The sequence below is a fragment of the Chelonia mydas genome, chromosome 8 (genome assembly GCF_015237465.2).
Source record: "Chelonia mydas isolate rCheMyd1 chromosome 8, rCheMyd1.pri.v2, whole genome shotgun sequence".
NCBI classification, from domain to species: domain Eukaryota; kingdom Metazoa; phylum Chordata; order Testudines; family Cheloniidae; genus Chelonia; species Chelonia mydas.
In genome coordinates this window covers 51,036,246-51,056,733 of record NC_057854.1, presented here as the reverse complement: position 1 = coordinate 51,056,733, position 20,488 = coordinate 51,036,246, and the positions used below count along the sequence as shown (strand labels likewise).

Here is a 20,488-nt window from a genome sequence, read left to right as displayed (position 1 = left end):
GCAAAACTGAAAAACAGCAAATTCTTCCAGTGGCCCAGAGTCTTGCAGTAGTCACTCCCTCTCTCTCCTCCCATATTTATTAGTTTCCATACTTCCAAATGCTTACAGTTTGTAGCTGGAACATTAGTTGATATATGTAAAAAGAGAAGGAGTACTTGTGGCACCTTAGAGACTAACAAATACAAGTACTCCTTTTCTTTTTGTGAATACAGACTAACACGGCTGCTACTCTGAAACTTGATATATGTATGTAACAGCAACTGTAGTTGAAAAATTGTCCATTATATGCCTCCATATAATTCTGTAGTTAACGTTAAGATGTCTGTTTTTGTTTTATTAAAGTGATTATTTCAGTTAAGGTGGTCTTGGGGAAATCACATATCATTTCTCATATAATCAGGGTATATGTTATTATATATTATATATTAATTTTTATAATATATTATTATATATGTTATTAATTATATATGTTATTATATATTATTATTATCAGAGGATAATAGTTCGTTCTCTGCATGATCATTAATGGACAAGCATTTGACCTATCTTTTGATATATTCCTCACCTTCACTGTTTATTCTTTTTACTCAATACCTTAAATGGGAAAAATTACATTAAAAATGACCAAATATTGGAAGGATATAAAAAAGTAGAAGAAGAGGACCACCTTTGAGAGTCTAAGTGTATTTACGAGTGCTACAACAGCATAGCTGCAGCTATTCCACTGTAGTGTAGACACTTACTACAGTGACTGGAAGCGTTTTTTCCATCGCTTCTAATAAATCCGCTCCCTCAAGAGGAGGTAGCTAGGTTGACGGAAGAATTTTTCTGTTGACCTAGCTGCATCTATAGTCGGGGTTAGGTTGACCTAATTACATCGCACAGGATGTGAAATTTTTCACAGCCCTGAATGATATAGTTAGCTTGACCTACACTTTAGGTGTAGCCCAGCCCTAATATTATGAAATGATCCTATGGCACTCACCCTGATCAGTATTTCAAGTGTCCCAGGCAGAGTTTTACAGAACTGGGGAAGAGCTTGTGTTCAGAAAGAGCACTCTGGAACAGAAGAATAACAGGGTAGTGCAGCGGGGATAGATAGTAGGAGCCATATAGGGAGACGGTGGAGGAGAACATGGAAGGGGTCAAGTGGACAGTGGGGAATAGTCAGGATGATACTGTAGGTGGGTGATGAGGAAGTGGGGGGATGGAAAAAGTGGGGAAGATTAATAGGTGTGGTCTAGGGGCTGTCAGGGGATCGAGAGGAGGATGGTAAGGGCAGGTCTGTTACTGGGGCCTCAAGGGCACAGTGCAGGATGGAAAGGAGGGATGGAGGTTGGCAGGGAAGAGATGGGGTGTTCAGGGGGTGGGCGTGGCAGGGAGGGGTTGCTGTGTGATGGCAGCGACGGGGCGGGTGAGCAGGGCGTTGCTGGGTGACGTCAGGGGGGCAGTGGCGTCAGGGGAGGGCGGGGGGAGGTTGCTGGATGATGTCAGGGAGGGAGCCGGGGGTGGAGCCAGGGGGCTGGCGGTGGCAGGACACCCTTGGAGGACCGGAGGTGGGTCTCTGGGAGCCGCTCTGTTCCCTCTCCCGCAGCTCTGTGGTTAAGATGGCGGCGGGGGCTGAGGGGGCGAGTCCGTGAGTCCCAGGCCGGAGTGCGGCGGGGCTGGGGTCAGCCCTGTGGGGAGCCGCCGGGCCGCGGGAGCAGGAGGCCGCCTGCCGGGTGGGCAGCGGAGGCGGCATGTGAGTGAGGGCTGGCGGGGGCCCAGGACGGCAGCGCGGGGATGGGCCAGCAGGTGGGCCGCGTCGGGGAGCCGGGAGCCGGGCTCCAGCAGCAGCCGCCGCCGCCTCAGCAGCCCAGGGGAGCGCGGGGGAGCAGCGCGGCCAGGCCCGCGGGCCGCAAGCGGGAGGCGGCCGGGCGCACCGCGGAGAGCGGCTTCAATATCTTCACCCAGCACGGTAAGGAGGGCGGAGGCAGCTGCCGATCACTGGCGAAGGGGGCGCCCCGGGGGGGCGGTGGGGCAGGGTCTGCAGTGGGAAATAAGAGCAGGGGGAGCGGGGGTGAAGTAATAGCGACTGCGAAGGGACCGTGGGGGGCAGCCGCGCCCACCCCCTCCCCCATCGCTGTCTGTGGGGGCACCAGCCCCGTGCACCCCCTTCCCGATCGCTGCCTGCAGTAGTCTGCTCTGGCGTGTCCCTCTCTTGAGATCTGTGGAGGGAGGGGGCTGGAGCTGGAGCTGCTCCCAGAATGATTTCTGCCAGGGCACGGATGGGGTGTGGGCAGCCCCAAGCATAGGGTCGGGGTGAAGTGCTCATTCAGGGAGAGTGATGTTATGTGGCTGTACAGCCAGATTTCCTGCCTCTGGAAGGGGAGCAATTAAAGGATGCTTCTCTCCTGAAGTGCAACGCCTATGGAGGCTCTTATTGCTACAGAAACTTCTATCTAGCTGAGTAGCTGCTATGCAAGGGGGCAGCGATTTTTGCTGCCTCCTTATTGGTAAGGATGTGTCTTTTGTAGACAAATATGAATCAAAAATTGACACGGAGCTACAAAGGCCCTCTATCTTAGCAAAATGTCTGTGAACATCATTGGGGTGGGTCTTACCTTGTCAGACCCTTGTCTGTTTGAGGGGGTAAGTACTGAACATATTTCTGAGCTACTCTTGCTGTTTAACTTCATTTCAATTGCTGACATAGCTTTCTCATTACTAAAGATCTATGGAACAGGATGTTTTTGTTCTTGGCCTGGCTTTAATAGTCAGTATATCTGTCAGCTGACTTAGGTGAAGTCCAAATTTGTCGTATTTTTTCACTCTACAGAAATAAAAATACTGAATATGAAAGTGAGGTTACAGGAAAAGCTCCTCTTCAAAAAGCCAACAATTAAAAAAAAGTATCTTTGTAATTTTCCTGTGCCTTTTTTGGTCCATTAGTGGGGGTACTTCATCCTGCAATACATAGGTCAAGGAAGGTTGAGAAGTATGATAACTGAAAGCTGTACACCTTAGCAAAGAGCATGAGGAGCTGAAGTCTAATGTTGGTGCCTTTTGATGATTTGGTTTTTTTAATCTTGAGGACCTGAATCTGCTACTGAGAGCTTTATTGATTTTATTTCAGCTAGGGCAGTCATGCTCCAGTGTTCATGTGGTAAAACTGCTTCTGACAGCTTAGCTCTTTCTGTGCCCAACGGAACAAGTATATGCATTAAGATCCTTGACTGCTGGTTACAGGTTTTTTAATGTAAACTCATCCACTGTGGCAGCTGACATGCACAGCATTAGTAAATCAATGATACAGGCTTGTGGACATCTACCACCTGACATAGGCAGAGTGTAACCTTCAATGAAAATTCACTTTCTAAATATACACCCTGTGTTGATGAGATTCTAAACATCCTTTATACTGAACAGCCCATGGACTTTAGGGCATTGTCAACTTAAAAAAAAGAAGAAAAAAAGTTACTTCTGTCCAAATGTCTTGTGTGCTACTGTTGCAGGTTGAATCCAAAGTTGCTATAAGAGAAAGATTAGAGAGGAAAAAATTCAATGGGACCTTGTATAGTCAGTTTCACTATTTCCTCTGTACAGTCAATTAGTTTTCCTTGTGTGGGTCTTTCACACAGCATCATAGGAGAGAAAAATTATTAAAAGTAGGAAAATTACTGTAAACCCCCAAAAATGGCTGAGGGGCTCGGGGGCAGGTATAGATGAAAGTACTTTCTAACTCTTCAGTTTAATGTTGAAATCATAAATCTTTATCTCCACAACAGAGCTGCTATGAAAGCCTGATCAAACAGTCTAAACTATCCCTGTAATGACCAAGTGGCTCTCCTTGGTGTTTTGGTAGCAAAGAAGGATAGCGATAACTGTTTCTGGACTAAGGCAGTGCTGGGAAGAGAAATTATTTTCACAGGAAGTACAATATAGTAGATGGAACCATTTTTGGTTGTTTAAGTGTAATACAATTAAGGTTAATTCACATTCTCTTTACTCCAACTTACTGTAAATGCTCTTTTGTATATTGCAGTAGTACCTAGAGGTCCTAACCAAGTTTGAGGTCCTGTTGTGCTAGGTACAGAACATACAATGGAATAAAAGTCTATGCCCCAGAAAGCTTGTCTGAACTGCCAAAGCTGGGAGAAAGGAAAGGTTTTATTCACATTTTGGGGAACGAAGGCACATAGAGATCCTTCTGCTGTTGCTGAGCTGATTATGTCCCCTGCAATTCCTCTGCCCAGCACAAGCTCCTGCTCTCCCAGACCCGGACGCTGATGTCTCATAGAACTAGGGAGAGAGGGAGCATGAAAGGAAGCCAGCCTCATTGCAGAAGAGCTATAGATTGGCCATTTAGAAAGAGCATTTCTTTGTGTTAGTAGTAACTTAGATTATTAAGACAAAATTACAACAGCTCAGTTTTTCACTATTTATACTGCTTGCTTTTAACTCTCAATGAATGAACAATGAAAACTAGTCAAGATAGTTTCACTGTCACGCTCTCAGTATTTGAAATAGTTTCATTCCAAGCAGTTCAGGAGGTGTTTTCACAGAATGTGAGACAAATAGAAATCTGACTTTTTAAAGATTTTTTTTTTAAGAAGCCTGGGTTACCCCCTGTGCAAAAAATCTAAATTTGTGCAAGTTACAGCTCTCACCTCTGAATCCCCACGTTACCTCAATAAATGCTTCAGTCCTATTAGAATTGGCCTCAAGTCCATTTACGCTTCACTAGAACTGATTAGTCCCTTAGAGAAAAGAACTCACTCAATGGAGAGAAGTTATTATAGTGAAGTCTATACTATATTGTAGTCAAGGCTAAATTCTTATCTTTAAACAGTCACCTCAGTCAGCAGCCAAAGCCCTCTGTGCAACCTTGGTGCAGTTAGAGAAGCAGGAGCTCACTTCCCTTTTCCAAGGAGGTTCCTCAATCTGCTCTTATTTCCCCTTGGATCCATTGGTTTCTGTTGCACCTCCCCCCCTTCTTCTTTATTCCCTTCACTCTTGCCTCCCTGACACCGTTCTGCTTGCTGACTTGACCTAGCTTTCCATTAATTTCCGTCACTACCTGGACCCAGTCTGTCAGATCTCCACCCTCCCAAGGCTTTTTCTGTTGGTATTGCACTTAGACTCCTTCCTTCTCTCGCCGACTGCCAGGGAGCCTACTGATCGCAGGATTCCATCCTTTCTCTGGTGAGCAGGGCAGTGCTTGTAGCAGTGCTCACTGTATGAATGATAGATCAATGTTCGTATCCCTTCTATGTGCCCAATTATAGTGATTGACCAGCACAGCCAGTCAGAGGCTGAAAATGAAAACCCTCCACCTGCCTCCATTTTTCTTGAAACACCAGCAAATGTGAGGAGATATAGATGATTGGCCAGTCCAACCCCTGGCTTTTCCAAATTCCTCCTCAAGCTCTGCTCAGTAAGTTGCATCTTATGCTGTACTACCAGCAGAGTGCACCTTGCTAAATCTGTGTGTACTCTTGCCAAGTGTAGTTTGGGGTGTCACTGGCATTTTAAGTCCTTGATAAGGAAACATACAGAAGAACAATATTTCTTTCCAAACTCAGAGTAGACTCACTAATCAAGATTTTTAAGTACAAGTGGGATCTGATCAGCAGAGGAAGGAATGTAAAAAACGGTCTTAATATAAACTGATAAAAAGTTTGCAGACATCACAAAAATTGGGGGTCTGGTAGCTAAGGAGGAGGACAGGTCACTGATTCAGAGTGATCTGGATCGCGTAATAAATGGGGCACAAGGAAACCATAAGCATTTTTATACAGCTAAATCTACACATCTAGGAACAGAGAATGTAGGCCACACTTACAGAATGGGGGGAATCTTTCCTGGGAAGCAATGACTCTGAAAATATCTTGGGGGTCTAATGGATAATCAGATGAACAGGAGCTATGGTCAAGAGAGCTATTGTAATCCTGGGATGCATAAACTGGGGAATCTTGAGTAAGAGTTGAGAAGTTATTTTACTTCTAAATTTGGCACTGGTGTGACCACTGCTGGAATACTGTGTCCAGTTTTGGTACCTACAATTCAAGAAGGATGTTGATAAATTGAAGAGGGCTTAGAGAAGAGCCACAAGAATGATTAAAGGATTGGAAAACATGCCTCATAGTAAGACTCAAAGAACTCAATCAGTTTAGCTTAACAAAGAGAAGGTTAAGGGGTGAGTCTAAGTATCTCTGTGGGGAACAAATATTTAATAATGGGCTCTTCAATCTAGCTGATAAAGGTATAACATGATCCGATGGCTGGAAGTTAAAGTTAATCAAATTCAGACTGGAAAAAAGTCATAAGTATTTAACAGCATGTAATGAGCATTGCAACAACTTACTAAGTCATGGTGGAGTCTCCATTGTTGACCATTTTTAAATCAAGACTGGATGTTTGTCTAAACTACATGCGCTAGGAATTATTTTGGGGAAGTTTTATGGCCTGTGTTATATAAGAGGTCAGACTAGATAATCACAGTGGTCCCTTCTTGCCCTGGAATCTGTGAATTTTATTCATCTTGGGCTATGAAAAATGGGGGCAACTATGTTTTCTTATTACACGAGATACTTTGAAATTCAGATTGTCCTTACACATCCCTAGGTCTGCTTTGCCCCCCTTTGTCCCCATCTGCTCTCTCATGCTAGTTATAGAGGTTCAGTCCCATAGGAGGAAAGGAGAGCAGATGTATCCAGAACTAGTATGGGTGTGAGATAGTTCAGGAATCTGTACAATTAACGAACTGTGTGTGTGTGTGATTATGAACTCTGATTATATCTTTATCAAGCTGCAAATTACATTTTGAGTGTGGTAGCTATTGCCTTCTCACTTCTGTGTAGGGCTAAAATTCCAATGTGTTGTGGTACAGAGCTGACAACAGAGGGTTTTTAAACTTGGAATGGTCCTCAATTTTAATACAAACATCCTAGACCGGGGTCGGCAACCTTTCAGAAGTGGTGTGCTGAGTCTTCATTTATTCACTCTAATTTAAGGTTTCACGTGCCAGTAATACATTTTAATGTTTTTAGAAGGTATCTTTCTAAAAGTCTATAATATATAACTAAACTATTATTGTATGTAAAGTAAATAAGGTTTTAAAATGTTTAAGAAGCTTCATTTAAAATTAAATTAAAATGCAGATCTTATCAGTTTAGGGTGATCCTTGCCCTTGCTTTTCCTTGCCGAGTTTTCCAATGTCTGGCACGTATTTGGATACTTTAAGCTGCACACAGGCTTCTGAGTGATTAGTTGTTAACCGGCTCCAAGAGGGACAGAGGACAGATTTCATGTGTGAAAATACCTGTTCACACAGGTATGTGGCTCCAAAATGCTGAAAGCATTGCAAACCCACTTTTCTTCAAACAGTTAAATTTCACTGGCAGGGACGTCCAGCAGGTCAGAATAGAGGCCCCATGATCTGTCTCGGTAGCTTCAAGAGCACTCTGCAGATCTCCAAACTTTGATGCCCACAATTCTGAGCTTTTTAACTGAATGAGCTGCATTTCGAAATCTTCAACAGCCACCCACTGAAATACAGACAAATCCAAGTCACTTTCATTGAACTTTTCAGGTTTAATTAGAAAAGAAAGCATTGGGCCAAATTGCTGGAAATCTTGAAATCTGTCAGAAAATTCTGATTCCAGTTCTTGCATATACATTCTAATCTCAACATCAAATGCAGTGCGCTGTTCCACGTGGTGTGATAATGATGTAAGCAGCAAATCAGGCCTTAAAAATATCTCAGTACAGTGGCACTGGAACAATTTTTAAGGTGGGGATGCTGAGCTGTGACCCCCTTGCCCCTGTCTGCACTCCTCACTGCCCCAGACTGGAGCCAGTTGCAGAGCCCCAGGCCGGTGGCCAGGACCCCAGACCGGCAGAAACCCCCCACGGACCAGTGGCTGGGACCCGGGGCCGGCAATGGGCTGAGCAGGGCCGGTGGATGGAACCCCGACTGCAGGGGGCCGGTGGCCAGCAGTGGAGCCCCGGGACCGGTGGCCGGGACCCGGAGCCAGCAGCGGGCTGAGCAGGGCTGGCAGCCGGAACCCCAGGCGGCAGGGGGCCAGCGGCTGGAACGCCAGGCCAGCAGCGGAGCCCCCGGGACCGGTGGCCAGGACCCAGGCAGTGTGAGTGCTGCCTTTGGCACGTGTGCCATAGGTTGCCTACCCCTGTCCTATACAGACTGGCTCCCACCCAGAAGAACTGGTTTATCTGGGGAGAGAATCCTAGATAACAAAGTCATTTGGTAGAGCACTGATCACCAGTTGAGGCTGATTCGGAAGTCACCTGATCAAGAGACTAGACTCTGAAACCTGTCACAAGGGAAAGGCTCAGGAGAAACACATGAGGTTTGGCAGGAGAGAAGAAGGGAACGGACTGATGATGGCCAGAGGAGGTAGATTGGGGAGAAGGTTACATGTTTCAGAACCCAAGCTATGCACTGCAACAGGAGGATGCTGGATGGCTCCAAAGGACTCTGACCTCAGCACAGAGAATGCTCTGGAATGGTAAGGAAACTGAGGCAGAGAAATGCATATAAAGTTTGTTTTTGTATAGATCTGCATGTCTCATAGTATTAAAGAGCAAAGTCTGTGTCATGTGCTATATCTTATCACCTGCCCCCTTGAAGCCTTATACTTTACCTCTTCAAGAAGAGTTCTAGAAGAGGGTGTGCTAAAGCTACAGGGGGAAATTGAGAAGCCAGTACTAGCCCCAGGGACTGGGCCACATAGTCCAAACTCTCAGTAGGGTGTGCCTGGGGATCCCATGCCAGGGACAGTGACTGGACTCTGGAGGCTTAGAACACCCAAGGTTTTACTGGCTGGATCTTTTAATAGCAGTCTACTGAGGGAGCACTAGTCTGGATCTGTGTCAGTGTTTTTGGAGGCAGTTCAAGGACTGGTAGATATGTTTTGTTACATAGAAGGAAGGGGAGGGAACCTTCAGTGTTGTGCACCAGGCGGCCATTTAAGAGACACCCTGATTTCTCCAGGGGTCTCAGGTTATCACCCATTGAATGCTCTGAGCACAGCAGTGGAGTGTGAGCAGTTAAAAACAAAGGCACCACACTAGCATATCAGCCTGTCTCTGGTGGAGTGAAGCCCAAAGACCTAGACACTTCTGCAGATTTGGCAGCCTTATCTGAACTGGCCCTGCAAGTTGCCTTACTACAAGCATGTAATTGTGGCTGTAAATGCAAGAAATGGATCAGACATGTTAGTTGCTAGTAGTGTATTATAAAGTCAAGTTTAAATTAAAGTTTTGTAAATACAATACAATAATTTACTGAAAAATAAACTTTAGTCTAGTAATTTGAGCATGGAACTAAGAGCCAGAGACTTGAACATTATATTATTGACTCAAACACTGACTCCTGATGTGACCTTTGACAATTGCTTATTCTCTCTAGTTGGTCTACACTACCAACTTATGTCTATATAAATATGTTGCTCAGGTGTTTGGAAAATCCACACCTGAGTGACAGTTATACCAACCTAACTCCAGTGTAGACAGTGCTATGTTGACGGGAGGGCTTCTCCTAGTCGACATAGCTGCTTCCTCTCAGAAAGGTGGAGTACTTGCATCGATGGGAGAAGCTCTCCTGTCGGTGGATGTAGTGCCTTTGCTCAGTGGTACAGCAGCACCGCTGTAAGTGTAGATAAGCCCTTCATTTCTTCATCTGTAAAATAAGGACATTACCTTACTTGGGACATTGTATAGATTGATGTTGGAATGGTTTATATCTTCGAAGTGACTTACAGAGTATTAAAATAATTTTATTATAGGGAACAAACAAGAAAGGAATAATGGTCAGTTTCTCTGATCTGGTTGCTCCTACAGTACCTGTTAGTAATAGTGCTGGGTTTGTCCTAGTTCTGATTTCTTTGTTTGTGGACTCTACTACTCTAGGCTTTTGATCCAAGGGGTCATTTCTGTTCCAGGTTTTGTTCTCTGGGAGGAGGAGTTTAGTAACCTTTTATTTTGTGCAGCAAGGTCAAGCAAGATAAGCCTGTACTTTTAAAAATAAAATCATCATTAAAGCTCCCCTAAGGCAGTTGGAGTGCTGTGCAACATGATAAAAACATTCTATCATGGGGGGGGGGGGGGTGAGGAGTATAAAATGGCTTTTTTTAATTCAAACAGCCTGAGGGGGTTGGATACAGAAGAAAGAGGCAGAGGGAAAGAATAGGGGTCAACTTAATATATGTGGATGTGTGATATAGCTCACACACATTCCTTTTAAAAATCCTATAATTTTCATTCATGCTAATGAAATATAGAGTTTGGGCCAGAACTGATTGTCCAGTTTTTCCTGTTGCAAAATGCTCTGTGCTGATGTAATATAGTGACTGGACTCTGGGTGACTATCTGTGCATTGTATTGAGAAATCTTGTGGGACCATAACATATAAATACCTGTCTAACAACTAATTACCCAAACAATGGAGGAGGATGGATCAGTTAAGTGTCTAAAGGAATGCCTCAATAGGACTTGAAATAATAGGCATGTTCTCTCTAATGCCCCAATTGCCCTATCTAAATTATTCCTGCAATTTCAATTGGATTCAGTATTAGTGTTCACATCGTGTCCTAAACTGTGGTGCACGGCAACATTGCACTATTAAAGAGCTGCCGTATTACACCCCAAAAGTGAGGGAAATGATACTAATTTCAATGGCTTATAAAGCTGCTTGGGAGGAAACATACAAAGAATATATCCTGCATTTTATATAGTATTTCTGGCATATTAATACTTCCTATACAATCTTCTTGAATGCAAAGAAACTTTACCTGAAGAAGCTAAGCATTGAAAGCAATAAGCAAATTACTTCATAACATTTTAGCCAGAACTTTATGGACTGACCTTCTTAAAACTGAATTTAACCCCCAGCCCCCCTGTGCCTCCAATTCCTGTGTTCTCCAGATGGAACAGATGGCATGTTACAAATTGTGCTGGCAGTACTTTGAGGGTTGCTACTGCTTGCAAGTATAGTAGTTTGTAAAATTTTTCCTAAACAGGTTTTTTGACAGCAGGGACATGGCCAAGTGAATAAATTGGCAGGACACAATTTTGATCAAGCATGTGGTACAGAGAAAGGAGACTGTCACCAGTTATTTTCATCATAGCTTTTTGCCTAGCTGGACTGGCAATTTGCAGAGTTGGTTTCCATCTCCTAGAGAAGCTGTGACAGGATTGTTGTTTTGAGCTCGAGGGAGGCTGTATTGCTAACCTTGATTGCCAGTTTACAGGCTGTAGATAACTATATAGATAATTTTAGGATCATGTTTTGATCAGTGACAACTTAGTAGCCTGTTCTGAAAGCTACTACCTTGGCAACTGTCAAATAGCCTTTCTTAGAGAGCTGTATGAGAACTAATGTTTACTGCAGTTAAATCATACTGTCAGACTATACCAATTCATAGACTAAGGCTAGGACGAATCATGATTATCTAGCTGACCTGTCAACACAATGTCAAGTTCTGTGTCCTATCTCCAGGGTTCACTTAATTTGCTGTTGCCCTTAAGATTAATAGATTTGCAACACTGTGGACAGCTAATTAGCTTATTTAGGTCTAAACTCAATGTCAGACAACAAATTACATGAAGCAGGTAAGATGCAGTGTTTCTTGAGCATTTGCTATTGTTAAAAGCAAGCGTCAGAAAAGTTATTATACAAAAGAACCTAACTGTATCTCCCTTCTAGTGACTTGCCTATCAAATTCATTCAGTTTCATGTCTTTCAAAGAGCTGAGGATTGCTGACCTTATCTGTTCTACAACATACAACAGTATCTATGCTGCTGTTAGTGCTCCCAGCTACTACTTAGCTGCATGCCAACAATTTTATTACATAATTTGGTATTTACATGTGTAACATGGCTTGGTCCTAGTGTAGATGGCACCTTAAAAAGATGTGCAAGCAACATTGTGGAAGGAGAAAAACCTGTTCCATCTATCACTGTGTTCAGAAAAAGTTTGCTAGTGGAGAAGGTGAGGGGAGTACTTTTTCATGGAAATTTAGAAAAAATAAAGTAAGTCGTGGATAGAAGACGTTTGAGGTCCTTGAACAGAATTCAGAGTAAATTTTGTTTGTTGCTGTGACAGTACAGGTGTGAGCAACATCTGAAACAAGTGTTAACTCAAACCCATATAGTTAGCTATGCTGTACTCTAGCCTGTGTCTGGCTTTGTGGTCATGGTTGTAAAATGCAGGCTTCCGTTTTGGAGGCTAATCTTGTGATGATCTATGCAGGCTATTCTCTGTAGAATATATAGGCAACTATAAAGCCATTGAGGCTTCCTGTTGGTGGCACTGTAAACCACAATAGCAAAGTTTGGTTGTATTATGAGTGTCTGCTTTGGAAACCTCATATGAACATTGTGGCTTTATGAGTAGACATGAGTAATTGTATTGGAGATAGGTACCTGCAACTACATCTGAAAAATAATTAGATACCCTTAACGGTAATGGTAGCTTCCTGTATCAGCTAAACCATCCCAAGTTAATTACAGAGTGGCTTTTGAAATTCCTTTATTTTTGTGCTGTTGAGCGATTGGGGAGGTGGAAGCTACAACTCTCACTAAGGATAGATAGCCAGTTTTATCTTAATTTTTTCTTGTGTTTTGACGTACCATTAAAGAGAGAGGGTTAAAGTCCTCAGGACTCTTATGAAATTACTTTCCTTGAAGGTTGGTGAATATTTTATCCAGAGACTTTATAGCTTTTTTAGAACTATTTTAGTCTTGTAAAGACATTTCTAGAACAATTGTATATATTGAAGTTTAGTTTAATTTTCTATAAAATACCTTTTGTACTTATCTCAAAGTACTTTACAAAACAATCAGATATTGGGGAATGCAATAATTGGAGGTAGAGCTATTGTATTCAGTAATGCACAAGGAGTTAAATTCTCCCTGGAATTGTGCTCTCATTGCTCACATACTTCAGATACTCTCCGGTTGGACAATTCTGCATGTGAAGATATTTACCCCCTTTTCCTTAGTAATTGCTGTTGGTGCATGTGATGCTGTCCAGCAGAACAGAGTGATGCTAAAGCAAACCATTCAGTTTCATGCTGCTGGATATGTACTATGAAGAGAGGCAGCGACACTATTCTCTGCTGATGTTGGGGCATTCTACTGAGAAACTGGGGGAAGAAATTAGAACATTGCTACATTCTCTCTTGAGTGTGTGGGGGTGGTGTATACACATGTGTTCCCACCGAGAAAATATTGAGCTTGTATGTCTTCCGCTCCACATAGTGCATCCCCACTGTAGTAGATAGAGCGAGAGAGCCTGGACCACTAGACCTGGTGCAAGATTTGAGGCCTGAACCAGAGGCTGTGAACCAAAGTCAGACCATGTATTAAAGCAGATGCTTGCAAGTTCATTGTCCAGTAAATGAATGTGGCAAAGTTGTTGATAGAGTACTAGGCGCTAGATATTTACATAAATATATTCCAGTCTAGTACAAAATAAGATGGTTTGACGATATTATGAACAGGGATGTTTTGTTCAAAATATCAAGAACAAGGGGAGGTAAAAAACAAATGTAATGAAATACGTAAGGTGGTATGTAAGTTGTGTATTCCAGTTGTTTGCATCAGCCTATAAATGTTGGGTACTTCACCATAATCCTTTGTCCAGCCTAGGGGCCAGCAGAAAGTCCCACCGCTGACTGAGCTGAGTCCATTGCAACAAGCATACGTGTTAGTGTAACTGTAGACATTGATCCAGAGAGCTAGTACTCTGCTTCGTTGACAATAAACCTGGCTGAGAGCCTTCACCACCAAACTGTGCCTGTGGTTGTCTGAATAACATCTTTATGAATAACATCGAGTCTGCTAAACTAACACGCTGCACTATCTACCCACAGCATTGAAACTCCAAGGACAGAAGCAGTGAGCAGCCTAAACAGTGCTACCAGGGCAACAACATTCCCACCTCCAGCACTTAACCACACTGGGTAGTACTATAAAGCTTTGCTCAACAAAATATCTGTGCAGATTTGGGAACAGCACATGAAAAGAACACCCACTAGCACCATCAGGGTGAAACCGATCAGAATTGTGAGGTGGGCAAGTATACAGCTGCTTGTCTCACCACTTTCTTATGTTAGTACCTTGCGCAGCACTTGCAGTTCTGATCAGTCTCTGTTCCCTTTTGTGGCTGTGGCAGGTGTGGAGAAGCTGGATGGAGAGAGCAGACTTTGCATTTTGGGGACGCTTGTGGCTCTCCAAACACTTGGAAGATAATTTGAAATTGCAGGAGTTTGGTGTTGAGGTCTCTAACAAGGCAGAGAACAAACATAAGACTTGGAAGGGAGAGGAGCTGTGGGGTAGAGGGAAGGGAACAAAATCAAGATTTTGATATGGCAAAGGAGAAAACTTCCAGTCCTTTCCTACTTAACTCCTGTTTAAAATCCTTTCCATATTTGCTAATTTGAGAAAATGTAGTGAGAAATATTTTAATTATGCACCACCCCACATGAGTGTTAGTGAGAAAAAAGATCATAGAAATGTAGAGCTGGAAGGGACCTTGAGAGGTCATGAAATCCAGCCCTCTACACTGAAGCAGAACAAAATAAAAAAAAAAAACCCCATGCATCTATACTATCCCTAACAGGTGTTAGTCCAACTTGTTCTTAAAAATCTCCAATGATGGGGATTCCACAACCTCCCTTAGAAGCCTATTTCAGAGTTTAACTACCCTTACAATTAAGTATTTTCCTAATATCTAACGTAGATCTTCCTTGTTGCAGATTAAGTCCATTACTTGTCTTACTTTCAGTGAATGTGGAGAATAATGGAGCACAGTCCTTTTTAGTAATAGCCCTTAACATATTTGAAGACTTACCAGATTCCCACTAAGTCTTCTTTTCTCAAGACTAATCATACCCAGTTTTTTTAAACTTCCCTCATAGGTCAGGTTTTCTAAACCTTTTATCATTTTTGTTGCTATCCTCTGGACTCCCTCCAGTTTATGTACATGCAAAGTGTGGAACCCAGAATTGGACACAGTACTCCATCTGAGGCCTCACTAGTGCTAAGTAGAGCAGGACAGTTATCTTCCATATCTTATGTAACAATGCTTCCGTTAATACATCCCAGAATATTAGTCTTTTTTGCATATGCATCATATTGTTGACTCATTCTATTTGTAATCCACTATAACTCCCAGAGCCTGCTCAGCTACTTCGCCAAGACTATCTTCCAACTTGGCTTTGCCTACTCCATAGCTATGTCCAGTCTAGCACTGTTTGCTCCATGGCTCCTTGCTAGCCTTATGACCTCAGTTCTGCTCCATCTCATGACTGCCCTCAAGTCTGGCGTAGCTTACCCCATAATTACCTCAAACCCATACCTTTCCCAAGGCCTGTAGTTTAGCACAGCCTACCCCCAAAGTGCCCCTACTATCGCCCATTAAGTTAGCCTCAACCCCATGCCTGCCCTTATTCTCCCCCACTACAAGTTCAGCTCTGCCTTTTACCCAGACTACACCCACATGGTACACTGAGCAGTTTCTCCCAATTGCACAGGCGCAGCTCCTGCCAGGCTAGTCTGGCAATCACTCACTTGTTCTTATGATCTTCAAGTGCTGGTAAAGTCAATGTCAAGCTTTATTACTGGCAGTCTTACTGTCTGGTTAAAACAATAATAGAATCTTTGCTTGGAAATATTAACACCGGAAGTTATGCTTTTCTGTAGTTACAGGACTAGATGCACCTCTGTCCCTTTTCTGCTCTAAGGGCTTGTCTACACTTATCGGAGGTTCAATGCTGCAGCGGTGTCGGGTATGCCTATGGCAGTGAACCCACTTAATAAGTAAAAACTGGCGGTCAATTTAGTGGGTCTAGTGAAGATCCACTAAATCGACTGCTGATCGCTCTCCCCTCAACTCCTGTACTCCACCTGACTGAGAAGAGTAAGCGGAGTTGACGGGAGAGCGTAATGTGGACCCTGTGGTAAGTAGATCTAAGCTATGTCGATTTGAGTGTAACTCAAATTCCGTAGCTTAGTTAGACTTTCCCTTTAGTGTAGACAAGACCTCAGTGCACTCCTTCAGGTCACAGGGCTCATGCCTTTACATCTCCTGGCTACAATACCCCTTTTATCCACCCTACTTATTTTCCTTTCAGGAGTCTTGGCCAGACAGCCAAATAGTACAAAGAAAGCATATCAGAAGAAGATTTTAAAACAGTCTGTGTAAATATTTGTCTTACCTAAGGGCCTTCCATGATAACCTGGGCAGGACTAGCTTCTTCAGGTACTTCAGTGGATGCCTGTGTCAGTGGTTTTCTGAAATTGCTTCCCCAACAACTGCCAGTCTCTCTCTTGAAAGGAGTTCTTTTTTAAACTGCTGTAGTCCTTTTGACCTTGTATTCCTAGGTCTTTTCCTGTCCAGTGTTTGTCTCTTAACAACCCTTAAGTGTTTATGCTATTAAACTAGACCAATATATTCATACAGTACACATCTCAACAAGGTCAGCATACCACATTAGGAGCAGGTCCACACCATCACAATGTTTTATGCATTTAGGAAAGCATTGTCTCCTATAATCCGAGAGTTGTCAGTTCATTGCAACTTTCACTTGGCTAAAGCTGTTAATTTTTTTTCAAGCTTTGGTCTCTTCAAATTTCAGGATAATTGTAAAAGCTGTTTGAACAAATCAGTAAGAAATTCACTGGTGAGCAAGGGTACCAGCAGCACTGACTTCTGCAAAATTTTCTTTAAAAAAATAAAACCCAAACACACACCACTCTGTCTAAGTTCCTAGCCCTTAAATTGTGATAACCTTTCGAACTTGAACAGAGTATAAATCAAGGCTGGGACATCTTCCTAGGCTTGCTCCAGAGCCTTTGTTGCTACTAGCAACAAAATTAACAAGACTGTTCAATTTCACTGCTTCTATTGGGAAGCCTGTGGGGAGTCCTGAAACTGACAAGAATTTCAATTTCATGCTGCTCCTTGGGAAAACTATGAACAGCAGCATAGGCAGGGAATAGGTTGTTTTTTTTTTTTTTTTTTTTTAAATGACTTGTCCAGTAGCTTTGTGGCAGTATTTGATCACTTGAGATGTGGGAGACACCTTTACCTTTAAGGTATGACATGGTGAACATTATGATGTGAAACATTTAATCATCGAGTCATGAAAGGTTGCTCTGCTGGCTACAAAGTTCTTTTAATCATTCCTAACTAGGATGATGAACATGTGGGGATGTTTAGAATTTTCTCAAGGCAGAGGTAATAGTAAGGTCTGTGGCTGAGTAAAGGACTACTATTTAGTAGTTCTTGTGAATGTGAAATCCATCCTCTGACCTAATTTATCCACTGAACCAAATCAAACAGCTTCTATGTTATCAATACTATTATTTCATAGGAATACTATTTTGAATGTGTTTGCTTAACTTGTTCTCCTGTCCTAAAAATCAAATACAAACAAAGGAACTGATCTGATTGGAAAGGTTTTATCTGAAGAAAGCCTTTGGAGTGAATGGGAAAACTGCAGATAATTTTATAGCCTCAAAAACTTTAAAGCACTAATATTTCACTTTGTGTTTAGCTTTCCTTTTTGTCCATCTCAAAACACTTTTACAGGCAGTAAGGCTCACATCATACCTATAAGGGAAGTGTTACCCTTTTTCAGGTTAATAAACCAAGACACACACATTAAGTTCAAAATTTTCCTAAGAGTCCACTACTTTTGCATGTTGTTTTTCTTGGTGTCATCAACATTCAACTTGACACAGATGTCTGATTTTTTTTCAGAGGTGTTTAAGCATTGGGTGGCTAAAGTTGGATGCACAAAGTTAGACACTCAGATGTTGTTGGTGGCTTCTCAAGGTTACACAGTGAGACTGGCAAAGCAGGAGAAATCTAGGATTCTTGACTCCCACTCCTTTGTTCTAACACTGCATAATCTGTCTGGTCAGCAAACTCCATCCACTTAATATTGTTATGTCAACTCTCTCAAAGTTTTAACATGGTGACTATTGATTATAGTTCAGGTGTAGAAGGTCATTGTACTCTAAATTCTAGTTTTCAGTAAATTGTAGAAAAATTCCTGCACTTTGGCTGGTTATTGGAGAAAGAAGTTTTGAAAATTCAAAAGCCCACCTTCTATCATTTCTTTTCCAGCTTGAGCCTTTGTAGAAGCTAAGTTTACACAAATTTGCCCAGAAATGAATCAGTTTTAATTTCCACGTATGTTGTTTTGGTGCAGGTCTGTGCAGATACTCTCAAGCCTTTTTACCAGGTTACACATAGTTAAGGCTAAGATTTTATCACGATTATTTTTAGTAAAAGTCACTAACAGGTCACGGGCAATAAATACAAATTCACAGAGCCTGTGACCTGTCCATTGCTTTACTAAAAATAACCAGGGAGGGGACAGAGTTAGGTAGGGGGAGGAATGGGGTCCCATGGGGGGGGGGCAGAGAGCTCACAGGCCGAGCCCCCCACCATGGTGGGGGACACAGCCCCTTCTGTTATTGTTTTAACCAGCACTTCTAGTGTAGACATACCTAAGCACCCAGTCTGAAATAAGTGTCTACACCTAGGTCTGCACCATAAAGGTGTGAATTAAAACTGATGTAATTATTTCAGAGTAAGTTTGGGTGTATTCAAGCCCCAAGTCAATATTTAGTTTTTACCATTTGATATTTGGTACATGCTCTATGAAATCTTTCAAGTAACGTTTTGTGATAGCAGTGCTGCTAAATACCACAGTACTTTACTTGGAGTTCCTGTTTTACAGATAGGGAAACTTTCAGAGCGTGCTGAGTATTAGCTGATGTTTGTACAACAGTTGCCTTTTTATAGCAGCTGGCTTGTAGCTGATATGCAATGAGATAATGCACTAATGGATTAGCATTTTTCAAGTGTCCTGGCCCAAACAGAAGTGAGCCATAATGGGGGAAATCTTTACAGTGCTTTCTCGGTTGGAAAACTCTCCTTTTTACACTGGAATATGAATCTGTGTGTGAAACAGTTACTGCATTTTAGGAGTATGGTATAGGTGATCTGTGGTACAGGCAGAGCTGGCTATGTTCTTTGAAATACTGATACAGCAAGAACGGTACAATGCTATGTACATTTAAAGCGAGACGGTAAGAGGAGCAACTACATACCTTTGCCTAACCTACAAAAACTTCAGCATACCACTAGGGGATGCTACAGTTCTTTAGAATCAGCATCCTACCACTAACCCAGGAACCTATCCTTGCAACAAAGCCCATTGCCAACTCTGTCCACATATCTATTCAGGGGACACCATCACAGGGCCTAAGCACATCAGCCACACTATCAGAGGCTTGTTCACCTGCACATCTACCAATGTGATATGTCGTCATGTGCCAGCAATGCCCTTCTGCCATGTACATTGGCCAAACTGGACAGTCTCTACTTAAAAGAATAAATGGACACAAATCAGACGTCAAGAATTATAACATTCAAAAATCAGTCGGAGAACACTTTAATCTCTTTGGTCACTCGATTACAGACCTAAAAGTGGCCATTCTTCAACAAAAAAAACTTCAAAAACAGACTCCAACGAGAGACTGCTGAATTGGAATTAATTTGCAAACTGGATACAATTAATTTAGGCTTGAATAAAGACTGGGAGTGGATGGGTCATTACTATGATGGACTGGGAGTGGATGGGTCATTACAAATTAAAACTATTTCCCCATGTTTATTTCCCCCCACCCCACCATTCCTCACATGTTCTTGTCAACTTCTGGAAATGGCCCACCTTGATTATCACTACAAAAGTTTCCCCCCCACCCCCCGCTCTCCTGCTGGTAATAGCTCACTTTACCTGATCCCTCTCCTTACAGTGTGTATGGTAACACCCATTGTTTCTTGTTCTCTGTGTATATAAATCTCCCCACTGTATTGCTGTAGCTCACGAAAGCTTATGCTCAAATAAATTTGTTAGTCTCTAAGATGCCACAAGTACTCCTTTTCTTTTTGTGGATACAGACTAACATGGCTGCTACTCTGAAACCCATCCTACATTAGCATGCTTAAGAGCTTTTTTTTCTGTTTGTAGCAAAAACCCCTGGGCTCTTTTGAGATTAGGATGCTATTTATGAGGAATCCATCCTTGGAAAACAACTGCTACTTAAGAAAGCACAAAGATTCATAAATATTAAGGTCAGAAGGGATCATTATGATCATCTAGTCTGACCTCCTGCACAACACAGGCCACAGAATCTCACCCACCCACTCCTGCGATAAACCTCTCACCTATGTCTGACCTATTGAAGTCCTCAAATTGTGGTTTAAAGACTTCAAGGAGCAGAGAATCCTCCGGCAAGTGATCTGTGCCCCATGCTACAGAGGAAGGTGAAAAACCTCCAGGGCCTCTTCCAATCTGCCCTGGAGGAAAATTCCTTCCCGACACCAAATATGGTGATCAGCTGAACCCTGAGCATATGAGATATCTGAATACTAAGGTGGAGGTAGGTATCGTCACTTTAAAA

General features: G+C 42.6%; 1 protein-coding gene across 1 annotated transcript in view; it reads left to right on the top strand.

Annotated features, from left to right (window-relative positions):
• The first annotated feature begins 1,624 nt into the window (after positions 1–1,624).
• The window catches only part of ABL2 (ABL proto-oncogene 2, non-receptor tyrosine kinase), a 70,138-nt gene continuing 51,274 nt past the window's right edge, over positions 1,625–20,488 (top strand). Inside the window, exon 1 of the mRNA XM_037907178.2 lies at positions 1,625–1,957. Within this exon, the coding sequence (XP_037763106.1) occupies positions 1,783–1,957 (175 nt within the window). The 5' untranslated portion in view covers positions 1,625–1,782. The remainder of the gene's footprint in view (positions 1,958–20,488) is intronic.